The following is a 14,558-nucleotide window of genomic DNA, read 5'->3' as shown; positions in this document are numbered from 1 at the left end:
ATTCATAAGTATTAGAATAGTCAGCCATTGGCTCAGTTGTAGTGCAAGGTATTGAATGCAATGAGGTGAGGCTGAGGATTGAGGAAGCAGATAAGTTAGAACCAACAGCCTCCAAATATGGTTTGGGGAGACACTTGCAGTTGTCTCAGAAGCTGAATTAAGATGAAGACCTGCATCAAAACTGTGCTTGCTACAATAGACTTTTCTAAAATTGAATAAACCTAGTCATTAGAGAAATCATTCTGAAAAAATCAAAGCTCCCTTCTCATTTAAAGATTAAGGAAGAGGCAACTGTAATGAACAGCATCAATCTGGTAGATAAACCTGCAGTTTAAAGGTAACTGACATCTTCCATCCTTAAAACAATGAAAGCCATTCATAAAAAATAGACATAATACAAAATGCCTTTCCTGGTTTTAAGGTTTGGCCAGCTGTATTGTGATAAAGTAAAATAATGAAGCTACATTCCTTGTTTCAGTCTACAATGGTTCAATTTCAACCAAGATGTAATTTTTCCTTTTTATCAAATATTCTCTGCTTTTTAATTTCCCCAGCTCATTTGTCCTGCTATTGAGAAACCAATTTAGAACACGCAATGACTAACCAAGGAGACCCTGTAGCTGCAATGCATCAAACCAATTTTGTTGACCATTCAAGGGTCACTGAAACATCAGCTTTATGTGGCCCTTTTGGAGACAACTGACAAACACGACCGTTTCTTTCTCCAAGCTACACAGGTATAATACCACCTGGGCAAGCTGGAATATAACTCCAGCCTACTGTCAAAAGTTTCAACCTAGCCTAGCATATATCCAGTAATGAGATTTACTGACCAAGGGATGGAAACATCTATCTAAGTTTTTAAAATAAATTTAACGTGAAGTTTTACCAGATAACAAGCAGGCAATGAGTTAGGCAGCAGAGCTTATGTTCAATACTTGGGCTGAAATCCTACCTCACTTGACTTCTACCAAAAAAAAAAAAAAAAAAAAAAAAAAACTTTTGATGCCATTTATTACAGTTACTGTATATACACTTTATTTTTTATACTATGAAAATATGAATCACAAAATAATTATTACATAAAGGACTTCATTTTTCAGTGTAAGAGAAAGAGTTAAGGTCCGGTATGCCGGAACTTAACTCTGCAAGTGGCCCAAACTCAGTTCCCAGTCCAACAGAATATTTTGACACAAGATTAAACTTAAGCACACAAGAAATCAAATGAGCATCTAATGTGTTTAAATATTTTCCCAGACCAATGCAAGGATGTTCAAGATGAAACCCATATGTGCCTGGAGATGAGTCATTCCCTAAAATTCAAATGGAAAAGTGAAGGTAGATACTAGACCTAGAATCTCAATGGAAAGAAAATTCCTTTCCCCAGTGTGATTAGAAACCAAAAAGAGAATTGAGGTTCTTCTCCAAGCCATAACTGGATTAAATTTAGAATGCTGCAAAGTTCCTGTTTAAATAATAATAATAATCATAATAATGCAGAATGCTTGGGATGATATTGGGAAAAAAAAAAAAAAAAATCTAATATAGCTTTTTCTACCTCTTAACCAATGTAATTCTGTAAAAATTAATATAATCCTGAATCCAATTAATATGAATAATTGCTATTCACATGGGTAAAGGATTACTAGGTGCCAATGAATAATATACATGTAAAAACAGACACTTCACTTTAAAATTGCCTAGAATTTTCAAATACATGTCCAAGAATAAGGACTAGCAAAGATGTCTCCTATGGTGTTGTCTAAGAACTAAAGAAATTTTATAACCATATGTTTATGTACTTTAAAAACAACATTTACATTATTCCATAAGAATTTTTACCACTACTTTAAAAGATATATATATCTTTCTGTGGTTGCACAGTCTTCATATTAAATACTAATCACTACATGCTTGATTACCCTTGATCTCACAGTAGACAGCATATAAAAGTATAATATATTTTGTGAACATTTATGTTTTGAGAAATTAAGCAAGCCAAGAGAAATATGATTAGAGACATTACTTTTCCCCCTAGTTAAGACCCACTGAGCAGCAGGGTGCCTGTTGGGAGGCTGACCACTCCAAACCAGCACCATGACCGGCAGCAAAGGTGCCCCCCAGGCAAAACCATCAGGATCTCATCTCACGCTCCTTATTTTTGCAACCACATGTAAGTAGCATTTCACAGCACCATTCTGTGTCACCATTTGTGTCACTATACTTCATGTTCTCTAAAGCGATTCCCTGAAAGAGAATTTTCTCAGCCATTGAAACTGAGTCTTAGTGTATGATTTCTGTTACTTCAAAATCCCACATACTGCTAGACCCCTAGCATTATAGTAGCCCTGAGCTTTTACTAAAGAAAGCACTTCAGTGTGGTGAAAGTCATTCCTGAAGAAGAATTATTTCTCTTAGGACAAGGTTTAAACATTTAAGAAGAATATTATTGCTATACAGCAGTATACCCTACAAATTATTGAAACAAAAAACACAAGTTTCAAGATACTCCACCTTGTTCAGTGTAGGCATACTGAAAAGGAAAAAAAAAAAAGAAAAAGAAAGAAACAAAAAAAAAAAAAAGGATTTGTATGCTATATACTAATGACAATGTACATATTTAAGAAACTATACTTATCTCAGAAATAAGACTAAATGATAGCATATTCTTTATTCAACACATATTAGTAAACTTTACCATATTATTCAGCACCAGGATAAAAGACTGTTCTCCTCTATTTACAGCATTTTTTCAGGAGCATATCAGAGACCTGATACCTAAGGTTCACCTAGAAATGCTAAGAAACTAAAAAAGGCTGTCTGTCATAAGAAAAGATTGAATTATTACACTCCTGCAATAGTTAACCTACAGGTATAAAGACCAAAACCACAGCAACATCTCGAAATCTTCAGACAGGGAAAAAAACAGAGATCTAATATATAATTGGATAATCCATTTTTTAAGCTTCATGTCACTACTTCAGTCAAAAATTCTGTAAAGCAAATTACAAATCACAAGAAAATGTGTTTTATGTGATTAGATGGCATTCTATTTTTAACACTACTGATTAACAGATGGAAGTGGAGTTTTTCTTTCAAAAGTGCTTTAGTCATCATAAAGTACTAACAATGATGTTAATTAAACACATTTGTAGAACTAAAAAAAGAAAAGTGATTTCATGTTCTTTCTCTACAACTGTTTCTGGATCTCTTTCTGACATGATTACCATTCAGTTATAGAAACATATACACGTGTATGTAAATATACCAGGTCAGCACTAACAACTTAAATCCCTTTTATCATGTTGATAATGCTAAATTTGATAATTGCCAATGCTAAGATTATATTACTATGTCTGTACACATTTCCATAGTTGTATATTGCGTTCACCACTTCAAAGTATTTCTGGTGCAAGAAATATCCTCATACTTCAGCCCTTGCATCAGAAGGAAGGCTCTTTAGAAGCAACTGCACACGTAAGAAAGTATTACTATAAGAAATATCCTTAGCAGAATTATAACCAACAGCTTCATACTCCATATATTACCCTATCTGTATTTTTACTGGCCTACATACTTTACTCATGGTAAAAAGTAAACAGCAGAAATCCCCACAAGCTCCTACATGGGATCAGTAAGCTTATGCAAATCACACTGCCAGCAGAAATGTCTGAAGAAGAATTTAGCAAAGAGAATTAAAAGGGAACATCCCATCCCATCAGGTGCTAAATACGGAGAGTACAAACCCTTTCTTTCCTGTTCTGGCTGAAGGAAACCATGTTTCCCCAAGATCAGCTAAGAGCAGGAATCTCTGTGGAGTTGAACAACACCAAAACACCACTTGCAATCAGAATATAAAAATATTTAAAAATTGCATAGAGATGCCTTTCCTCTTCTCTGATACTTCTTCCCTGATTGCAAGGTAACTTCATAGGAAGAGAACAGACACTTCCTGCCAATGACTGCTGAAGACAAAAAGGGCAAATAAGTTTTACACAGAGTTTCTTTAAAACATCTTAGAGTTTCTGCAAAGAGGGAAACTAATCAAGGACTTGAGATTAGTCCGAGTTCTGAATTTTTTTTAACTATTATTTAACACAAATTCACAAAAGCAGGCAAAAAAATGTTGGCTTCTTCAAAGAACATTGATACATTTATCACGGGCTAAGTACCAGACACTTTATGAATATAGGGTCCCTGAATATACCATTTTTAATTCACTTTTTTCTTACCCTGACTGCATTGCATGATGGCATTATTCTGTGTGATACCTTATATTCACCAGAATTTGAGCTACTCCTCCTCCACCATCTTAGTAGGTTTGAAAACACATTCTCACCCCCAAAGTAAATCATTTTAGCATTTCACTGTTGTAAACAAAACATGACAGAGAGCAGAGCGTTATGTCTGAACTGCATAAAAGAATCCTGTCTGCCAGATTTCTCAACCAAGAATAATTCTCACACTGTTATTATCTTGAGCTATGTGTGTTAGGCTAATTTCCACTTCCAGTTACACCAAAGCAAATACTGAATAAGTCCATTAACCAAATTATTTCAGTCAGAAAACGAACCTGGCTATGTGCATGGACAAATATGTGACAGCATCTATTTCTGAAATGATAGGGCAGATCATCTCTGTGGCGTTCATGTCAGAGCCATGACAAAATGCTTCTCCGAGATTAATAAGTGACAGAGAGAAGGCTGTTTTCAATGGAAAAAGGAAGCCAAGAGCTGGCTTGTTTCCATGGAAACAGTAGCAGCAGCAGGCAGAACAGCTGTAGAAGAAAAAGGCAGAAGTTAGGGAGGCAGAAATCTTTCTGATTTTACCTCACCGATATATCAGTGCCATCATATTCCAACTAAATTTAATGTAGATCAAACTTGCCCATGTTGAACAGGTAACTCATTAAGCAACAATTTATAATTAAGTCTTTCAACAGCCAGCATTCCAGAAATAAATTAATAAAAAATGACTTATAATGTGATTTAGTCATCCTGTGTACACTATGGAGCATACAAATGCCCTTAACAGTGCTGCCTCATGGTGTTTGTCACTAGGTACAAATCTTGCTGTGGCTTTAAAAGCAACTACTGCTCCCATAGGCTGAATGCTTTAAGCAGAACCACTGTTTTTAGCCAATTTAAGAGAATGGACTCTCCTTTCCCACTTAGAAATAAAATTCAACACTTTGATTACCAAGATGGCAAGAGGAAATCCCTCTTTCAGTTTCTCTGCCATTCTTTACTATTTTCTTTGTACACTTCTATAATCATTTTCAGATAGAAAGTCTTCATAATTAAAGAATTACTTAATAGTAAGATCTAAAGTATACTTGCTTTCCTTCTTGCATAAAAGATAGAGAGTAAAGGCTTGCACTTATAAATTAAATGGCTTTTATATTTTTAAGAAAGCAAATGAACTCTTCTCTTCGCTATTAACCTACAAATGTATATTCTGAGCTAAGCATATTCTCCCCACTCTATTTACAGTGTCTCCATCAGACTGTCCCAGCAGCATTGCTTCCACCAGAAATAAAAGCTGTTTTGCATTATGAATAGCCAAAGTCCTAAATATAAACCATGCAATTCGGCCACCCTGGGACATGACAGGTATCTAGTTTCCTGGAAAAAAAAAAAGTGCACAAGCTACCAAGTAAATATATGTTACTTTTATTAAGAATGCTCTCCAATATGATTTCTGGGGCTTTAGGTTGTTGAGGGGATCCATAAAATCATATTCTCCCCATTCTCCCTCCTGACTTATTTCAGCTGAGCCTTCCTACAACTAACCTCACCAAATGCTCGAGGCCAGTGGAAGCATTACAACAAGCCTCTGCTGATGTGACTCCACCACGTAGAGCAGCACACAGGAACTTTGCATTTCCAGCCAGCAGTGCTGCTTACTGCTCATGTCCCGCTCCCTGCGTCACGATGAAGTGCTGTAGGATCACTGTTTTTAAGAACACCTGCAAGGTGTGAGCATAAGTCCCAAACTGCAAGGCTCTCTGGTTTTGTTTTTTTTTGCATTTCTGTGAACACCCAAGCAAACTTTACAAATACAAATGCTAATTAGCTTTTATCCTTCCCTTGCAAACCAAATAATGATGGTCTTTCTGACAGATAAGAAAGGTGCAGCACAGGGGTTATGCCAGGTCCCTACAGCCACCACACATGACACAGGACAAGCAGGCAGTGCCTGACTGCGTGCCCCAGACCACCACCAACCTATCCACCCTGGCTTCCCCATCCTAGCTCCACACACAGACAGACAGGCTTCTCAGAGGGATGGACAGACAGCTGTGAGCATTGAGATTCCCCAGGGCATCTGTGAGTTCCTGCGCTAAGTACATGAATAATCCATAATCCTTAGGAAAAATCAATGACAAATGATAATTATTTCTTTAAGCAGTGCCATACTTCAACTATTATTCAACAGTAAAAGGCCTTAAAAGCTTAATTAATTTGAAATATGATATCTGAGACTGGCACTGACATTCTAGGTCCCTCTGGGCATCTGCAGACGCTCTTTCAAACTCCTGCTTAATTATGCCTCTTGTACTTTCTTACAAACTATTTAGACATTTCTTTGCACTAAAGCATAATGAATACTTTGTACTTATGAGGCAAGGGATGCCAAAGGATACCAAAATAGTCTACAGGTGTTAACTAGTCACACTCAGTTCACACGACTGAGGTAAGAATTGGATAAGGATCTGCTTCAGAGCTGCTTAAACCAACACACAGGAAGATTTATTTGCCCAACGCTTCTTCTTCTGTGACAGTATCTTACGCCAGCATCTCTGCAGCTACATAGCAGTGTCCTGTCAGATGGAAGTTTGTGAATGATAGCTCTATTAAGCCTGGAGTGAAAGGAGTGCCACTCTACCCTTTAATTACAATTCACAGACTATGATACCCAAAATGACAAAATGAAAACAAAAACAATATTCAGAAAAAAACTCCTGAACTTGAAATACAAAGTAAAGAGTTGCAGGTTTCAAAGTAATTGTATATATGTGTATTACATTCTATATTTACAAAAAAACATGGCTAGTAGATGTCACTCACTGATTAACAAACTGCACACATTAAAGTTGATTTTTTTTTAATCTCCAATGAAGCAAACCTTTTTGTCAACAAACTAGTTTCTCTATTTATATAACACCATTGGATGGTCTTGCTAGAATACTCTTGTGCGTGCACTATCCCCCAATAGGTTACCATGGCAACTTATATTTGAATTTCTATAAATTTCTATTTTTAGAGATCACAGTTTAGGATAAAGAAAATCAGAAATATTAAGTACCATTTCATTAATAACAAATATCCAGTTTTTAATCAACATCATATTTCCCAGAATGGATATCGTGGAAGTTAAATCAGGCAGCAACGCTTTAAACAAATAAATAAATAATTACCACAGTTACTAAGAAAGTTTACCACTAAGCAGTCTCACCATAATCCCAGCAGTGCATGAGTCAGTAGCTAACACTATGAGACAAGATTGATGTTCACGGAGTTTTTCTTGCTTTCAGTAAGGCCAGGATTTCACCCAAATATTTTTAGAGTTAGTCATCATTTCAGCTGACACACAACAATGTGCTGGCATTTGCCAGAATGCTCAGAAAATAACGTCTCTCTCTCTCTCTCTCTCTTTCTCTCTCTCTCAGGTGTGGGAAAATGTTGAACTGACAGTAACATCTCAGTTCCACGCTGAGCTTCCCATCACCTCAACTGCTATGTGTTCAGGTGTGAACACCAGGTGTATGCCAGTCCCTAAGTGCAAAGGTGCTTTATGGTTTAAAACTTGCCAGGATTCTGCAACTTGTCTTCCTACTGGAAAGATCACTATACAGAGTAGCAGCACTGAAGAAGAAAATTAAAACACCAATTTAGACACTGTTGCTACAGCTCTGACGGTGCCTGTGGTAGAAACCAGAACACAACACTTAAAACCAGTTTTTAAGAAATCAGTATTGTTAATCTTACACTATGACATCAACTTAATTAGTGCTCATTTCCAAATTTGAGATATCTTTACCCAACCCACTGATGGTGTAGCATGGATGGGAAATTGGGCAAACCTTGCCTACAGGTTCTGTCGGGGTGGACTGAAGTGGGCTGAAAGCACAAGTGACAGCTCTCATTTTGGGGTGTAATGGCAACCAGCACCCTACCCTCGTATTTCTTCTGCTACCTTCCATGTAATGTTTACTTCAGGCTCATCAGTGCCCCAGCACAGTCCACGGGGAAGGCTCCGTAGCATAACAGCTGCAGGCTCGCTGCTGTCAGCAACTTTGACAGAAGCAGTGGTGACAGACAGGCTGCAGCAGGATCGCTGCACACTGCTGTTTTGTCAGGTACCTGACAGCAAAAGGAGCTGTGGAGTTCCGGCAGCGAGGATGTGAGCAACGCGTGCGAGTCGTTAATGAGCAAAACCAGAAAAAAACTCCCAGAAGCGTCTTCAGAACTAATCCAGTATTAAAAATGTACTTCAACTATCAGCTGGAGCCAGCTGCCAAAGGTAAACAAATTGTTGGACACTTTGAAAACATTAACAGTGCTGGCACTCGGCAAATGTCAGTAATAACTACAAGGATGTTGCTTTCTGTTTTGCCTATCCCACTAAGTTCGTGGGGGTTGCCAAGTTTCACAGAACCTGCGCCAGGCCATGAGGTGCAACTCAAGAAATCTGTGAGCCACACATTTATGCTCGCATCTATCGGCTTGCAACAAAATTGGTATGGCTGATCGGGGGATGGCACTGGTTGTAACTGCACTTTTTGCAGGATGAGGCTCAGGTCTGAATGCTTCACGGGGAATCCCAGTAAATACACTGCAAAACACTTACCGATATTCTTAATTCAAGCACGTTTCCCATTACAAGTTCTTTTCACGCGTTGCAGGGAGGATATGTTGCTGGTTGCTTTTGTCACAGCTACGTTCAAGGCATGGCTGTGTATTTCTCCCAAAGGAGTTACAACTATTAGTTTGCTCCAAAGCCAGGGTTAAGAAAGCAAACTCCCGTCACCACTGATAGCAGCAGCTATCCAGCAGAACTAAAATCCAGATCGTACTCCAGAGCAGAAAGTAGCATCAAAAACTCAATTCCTTACCTAAATAATGAAAGCTTACTCTGTTCCCCAACCTGCTAGTCACAGGCTGGTGAGGGTGACCCTGAGAAACCAGTGCGGGCAGTCAGGGTGACCCTTTGCCACACGCACTGCGTTGAACTCGGACCTTCTCCCAGCGCTGACAGAGGGACGCTGAAGGGACAAGGTGGCCTTATGCGGCTGCCACCACCTCACCCCAAACCCAAGGCTACCCTGAGAACTGGGGTGGGATGATGGCTCCCCACACACCGCCCTGGGGGCCCTCGGAAAGGAGCCCCTTGCCACCTGCAGACACAGAGGGCCACCAGCATCACCCCATGGTGGTGACCCACCCAAGCCACACTCCCACCCCAAGCCGGCCATGCTTCCCCTCGCCACCCCGCGCCCCCACCATCCACCCCAGCACCCCGAGGCATGGACAGAGGCAGGGGCAGGGTCTCCCCTGGGCCCCCCGGGGGCAGCAGCGCCGTCGGAGGGCGCTTACCCTGGCGGCCCGCGAGGAGTAGGGGTCCTCGAAGAGCGCCCAGACGCGGGGCTGCAGCCGCTTCCAGCGGCCCCCCTTGCCGTCGGCGGCCCCGGCGGCAGCCCCCACGTCCTCGATGCCCAGCCTCTTGGCCGCCAGGTCGTCGTCGTCGCCGTCGGGGGGCGGCTCGCCCGTCAGCAGGTCGGGCGCCTCGAAGATGTCGAGCGCCTCCTCGGCGTCGCGGTGCTGGCGGTAGGTCATCCAGCAGCAGGGCTCCACGTCGGTCTCGTCGATGCCCCAGAAGGCCAGCTCCTCCTCGAAGAGCGGCCCGCAGACGTCGGCGGGGCAGTGCAGCTTGCCGGTGCGGTAGTAGTTGAGCACATAGGCGAAGACCCCCGGGTGGCGGTCGAAGAAGAACTCGCTGGCCCCGCCGCCGCCCCCGACCCGGGGGCCGCAGCCGCTGCCGGGCTCCGGGCAGCCCCCGGCCAGGGGCGGCGGGTTGGGGGGCGGCGGGGGCGGCGGCGACGGCTCCTCGGCGCCGGGGGACTCGCTGCGGGACTCGCAGGCGAGCAGGGCCAGGCGGGTCCCCGGCAGGGTCTTCAGGGTGCTGCGGTAGGTCTCGTGCCGCGTGCCCCCCACGTTGAGGATCACCCTCTCGTTGTCCTCGAGCTTCCCCATCGCTCCGGGTGGGACATGACTGGGCAGGGGGCAGAGCGGGGGGGTCCGGGGGGGACGAGCTTCTGCGCCTTCAACGCGGACAGAGGAGAGAGGTGAGGGATGAGGGATGAGGGATGAGGGAGAAGCCCCCCCCCGGCAGCACCGCGCCGCTCCCCGCCCAGCCCGGCCCCCGCCGCCCCGGGCACGGCTCCAGGCGGTCCCCCGGTCCCCCCGGGGCGAGCTGCGAGCTGTCAGCGCTCCCCCCGGCAGGATCAGCCGCCCAGCCCACCGCCACCACCGCCACCGCCAGCTCCTCTCAGGGCTGGGGGAACAGAGAGCGGGCACCTGCCTTGTGGTAGCCGAGCAGCTTCCTACGGAGATAAAGAGGGGTGGGAGGCTTGTTCCCCGCTCCCCATCTATTTTGGGAGGGAGGGAGGGAGGGATTGCTTTGTGGGATGAAGCAGCTCGGGCGGCAGGCACACCCTTGGAGAAGCCGTTCGTGCGGAGCCGGGGCTGCCACTTTCCCAGGGAAACCACGCATCTCAGGGACGAGTCGGGGAACGCAGGGCATCCTTCCCGATCCCCCCCACCACCACCACCTTGTCCCTGCCGCCCCCCTCCCTGCCCCTCCGGTACCTGAGCCAGGGGGCAGAAAGCGGCTCCCCTCCTCCTCCCGCGGCGCCAACTACTTGTTGTTTTCCTCCTGCCTCCCCTCCGGGCTCAACTCCGAGGGGAATACCAGCGGCCCCCCCCGCGCCCCCGCCTCCGTCCCTTCCTCGGGCTGCCGCCGCCCCGGCACGGCCAGCAGAGCATCGCGGGCGGCCAGCGGGGACACGGGCAGCGAGCGGCGCCTCCCCGGGAGCTGCGAGCCCCGGGAGCCCCCCCGCAACCCCCCCGCAGCCCCCACGCGGGGCCCAGGCTCCTCCCCGGGGCGGGGGGAGGCGGCAGCGCAAACAAATCCCGGCCGCCCCAAAAAATAGGCAGCCCACCCCCCTCCACCCCCCCCCATCCCCGCACACTGTGGTTCGCTTGAGGGATTCAGCCGGGAAGGGATGGGGGCTGCGAGCGGTGTTTTGTTTTACTGATTTTATTTTATTTTCGTGAAGAAAAGCGGCGCCCAGCTACAGGTGAGGGCAGGGAGGAGATGCTCGCAGAGGGTCCTGGCACCCTGCAGCCACCAGGGTCCTCAGGCACCATGGGCAGATGATGGAGGGGGGATGCGGTTTGTAGGGCAGCCTGAAAGCACAGATACCGGGCTCAGGGTGCTCTCCACCCACAACAGGCTCTGGCCACCGTAGACTGGATTAAAGGTGAGAGATCCCAATACTGTACAAGGTACTGTAAACACCTGTGCTGACATCTCTGACTCTAAGCCATGTGAGTTATTTTCTACAGCCTATTTTACTGATGTCTGGTTTCAGCTGAGTTGGAAAAGGAAAGAAATGTCCAGCCCCAGAAGATATGCAAGAGGAGACATGATTCCTCTTGCTCCTTCCTCAAAAAACAGCAATAAAACCAACATTTTTCTTCCATACCAAGGGTATTCCCTGGCATGAAGCAGGGTAACGAGGGGAATAATGGTATTGAAACATCCCCTTCCATGTCAGAGCCATGCTGGAAGCAATGCTCAGAGGACAACACCACACTTCGACCAGCTTCCTTTAACCCAGATCTGTCGGTCTGTGGCATCCATGATGTAAATGCAGACTCCCAGAGCTGCAGCAACTTTCTGAGATGAGTTTCAGAAGCTTGCTCCAGATGTACATTTTGAAGTTTCTTGAAAAGAAAGAAAAAGAAAAAAAAAAGAAAGAAAGAAGGAAAGAAAAAAAGCTGGAATACTTCCTGCCAAGGCAAATATAATCAGTTAGTGAAAACTCCTGGGAGCCAAAATTAATATTCAATTACATAGCTGTAAATCCAATGGAAAGGACTCACCCGCCCTGAGCCAAAGTAGCACTGCTCACGCCATACTTGCTTTTCTTTGCAGAGAGGATTCTGGAGAAAAGGGGACGTGCAGAAGGAGAGAGCAAAGCAAAATGAATATGCATCATTGTCTCTCTGACCTACAAGAGGTTTCTGGAGAAATGCAATCAACTACATCTCTGCAGCATTTATCCATTATGGAAAGCCATGGGGTGGCAGTAGCTGCCAAAACACCAAACTGTGCCAGGACTTCCCCCTGAACTACCACTGTCTGCCCAAATCCCACATCCATGGTCACGTTACAGGACACGCACTCCCCTCCACGAATAACAACCAACCACCACAAACCAAAGACTAGCAAGGATGGCATCTCATAATCAAAACTTTACAGTCATACCCCATAATGCATATGTCACGAAAAGGCCTGTAGGTTTATGCTTCAGACTTCTTAAACGCAGGGTAGTTTTGTGGATTTTTTGTTTCAATGTTTTTATATTATTATTATTATTATTATTATTCCATAGAGAAGAAGAAGCTACAAAAATCATTTTTCTGATTGGTAAGAAAAAGAGTGGTCTCTCCGGTAATGTAATAGTCCCTCAGTCAAGTCAAAATGTCCATATTCTACAGCACGTCTGTTTCTAAACATAACGCTATTAATTTCTCTGTCGCTCTTCCTTGTATTTTCAGCATGTGGCAGATTTCTCAATGAAGGATGAAATTATGTCAGACACTGACTTTTCAGAGCCAAAATTTTCTTGACTGATATAATGGAATAAGAAGATAATATTCTACATCGGCAATAATAGTAACATTTATGAATTAATTTCACACCCCACAAGACACTGACCTGAATTTTGGCACCTCTCAGTTTCCAATAAAAGTGGAAATGTATGAAACATATGTAAGAAAGAAATGTGCCTCCTGAGTTAGGTGTACCATGAAATATATCTGCAAATAGGGGGACAATAAGTATAAACTCTCAAATATTTTCAAGTAAAAGTTCAGTGGAAACGTTTCTGTAGCTCAGAATTTGGAACTTCATTTGAAGAACAGAGTGACGCTAAGTAATATACAACCAATTTTCCCTGCTTGATAGGTGTTATGAAAGGAAAGGTCCTATGTTATTGTTTTAACTGACAAAGCAATAAAATTAGCTGTGAAGACTGCCATCAGAAACCCAAGCCAAATGAGCATTTTAGTTACTAGTAGTGATCGTCATTCATGCAAGCTTGAGTGCTGCAAAGCAAAGTCATTGAATTACCAGCTGTCTAACAATAAAAGAGTAAATGGAAGGAAGGCAAAGGCAGGGGAAAAAAAAAAAAAAGACACATGGAAAAGAAAAACAGATTTGAGGGCAAATAGAGCGTACCCCTGTTACAGCTATGCTCTGAACCACCTTCTGGAGGAGCTCTGGTGCCCAAGAAGGTCAACCTGCCCAGCTACCTTCTGGAGGAGGACATGAGGTAGAAGCCACCACTTCCTATTTTTCATACAATGTTGTAATTGGGAAACAAAGAAATCAATTTTATAATTGAGAGTTATAATGAAGACAGTGCAACACAGCCAAAATACAATCAATTTATATCCGTTTAGTTGATGATTAAATAAATGAACTAATTAAATATTCACCATCATTAACATTTTATTAAGCTTCTCCTTGTTTCTTTTACTTATTTTTCTATTTTCCCTTATTATTTATAATCATCTCTACTATTTGCAATTACATATACTAATTCATTCCAGATCTTGCAGAATGTGACAGCCGTGTTATACTCGAGTATACTGCTGATAAGTCAGAATCACTATTCAGAATTTAGGGGGAGGAAGAGGGACAAGCTTAGGTTAAGTGAATGTCTGTGAAACAACAATTAGAAAGCCATGAGGTAATTAAAGTCCACAAGGAAACAAAGCCAACAGGAAGTTGTCATCATTTTTACATTATGTTTATTAAGGAAAGAAAAAGCTAGAGGACCCAGGCTGGGGTCTGCTGAGAAGCCACGTGACACATTGGAAAAATGGGTGAGCACTAATTGCATTGCCTAGTTAGCAATGCACAGCACAGCCTATGCTCCCTGGAGGTGGGGAGTAATGTCTACAGTTTTCCATACATTAAGGTAGGCTTCAGATTTCTCCTATCAGAAGAAAGGGGTGTTGGGAAGCAATGTGGTCTTGCGCAGTTCCAGCTGCAGCCGCATGTTTCTCATGGGGCTCCTGGCACAGCTCTGAGCCACATGGCTGTGTTGTCCCTCAGAAGTACTCCTCTTCTCTTCTGATGTAGTTTGAGACCCTGGAGCACACCAGCCTGCACGTCCTCATCCTCTTCTCAGTTCTGCAGTCCTTCCACAGGCGATCCAAGGATTTCAAAGCCACATCCCTCTTTGTAAGCAAGTGATACCA

The 14,558-nt window shown here is 43.6% G+C and overlaps 1 protein-coding gene across 6 annotated transcripts in view; it reads right to left on the bottom strand.

The window, feature by feature from the left end:
* Nucleotides 1-10,256, bottom strand: part of KCNC2 (potassium voltage-gated channel subfamily C member 2) — a gene marked incomplete at both ends in the record, with an annotated part of 100,112 nt that extends 89,856 nt beyond the window's left edge. For all 6 annotated transcript variants that reach the window (XM_082751516.1, XM_082751518.1, XM_082751514.1 and 3 more), the window contains one exon: nt 9,600-10,256. In XM_082751516.1, the coding sequence (XP_082607642.1) occupies nt 9,600-10,256 (657 nt within the window). The remainder of the gene's footprint in view (nt 1-9,599) is intronic.
* Between the last annotated feature and the right edge of the window lie 4,302 nt (nt 10,257-14,558).

This window comes from Aythya marila, assembly GCF_965140915.1.
Source record: "Aythya marila genome assembly, chromosome: 1".
NCBI classification, from domain to species: Eukaryota; Metazoa; Chordata; class Aves; order Anseriformes; family Anatidae; genus Aythya; species Aythya marila.
Note: the sequence above shows the minus strand (reverse complement) of the source record. Positions and strands in the feature narration are given on the sequence as shown.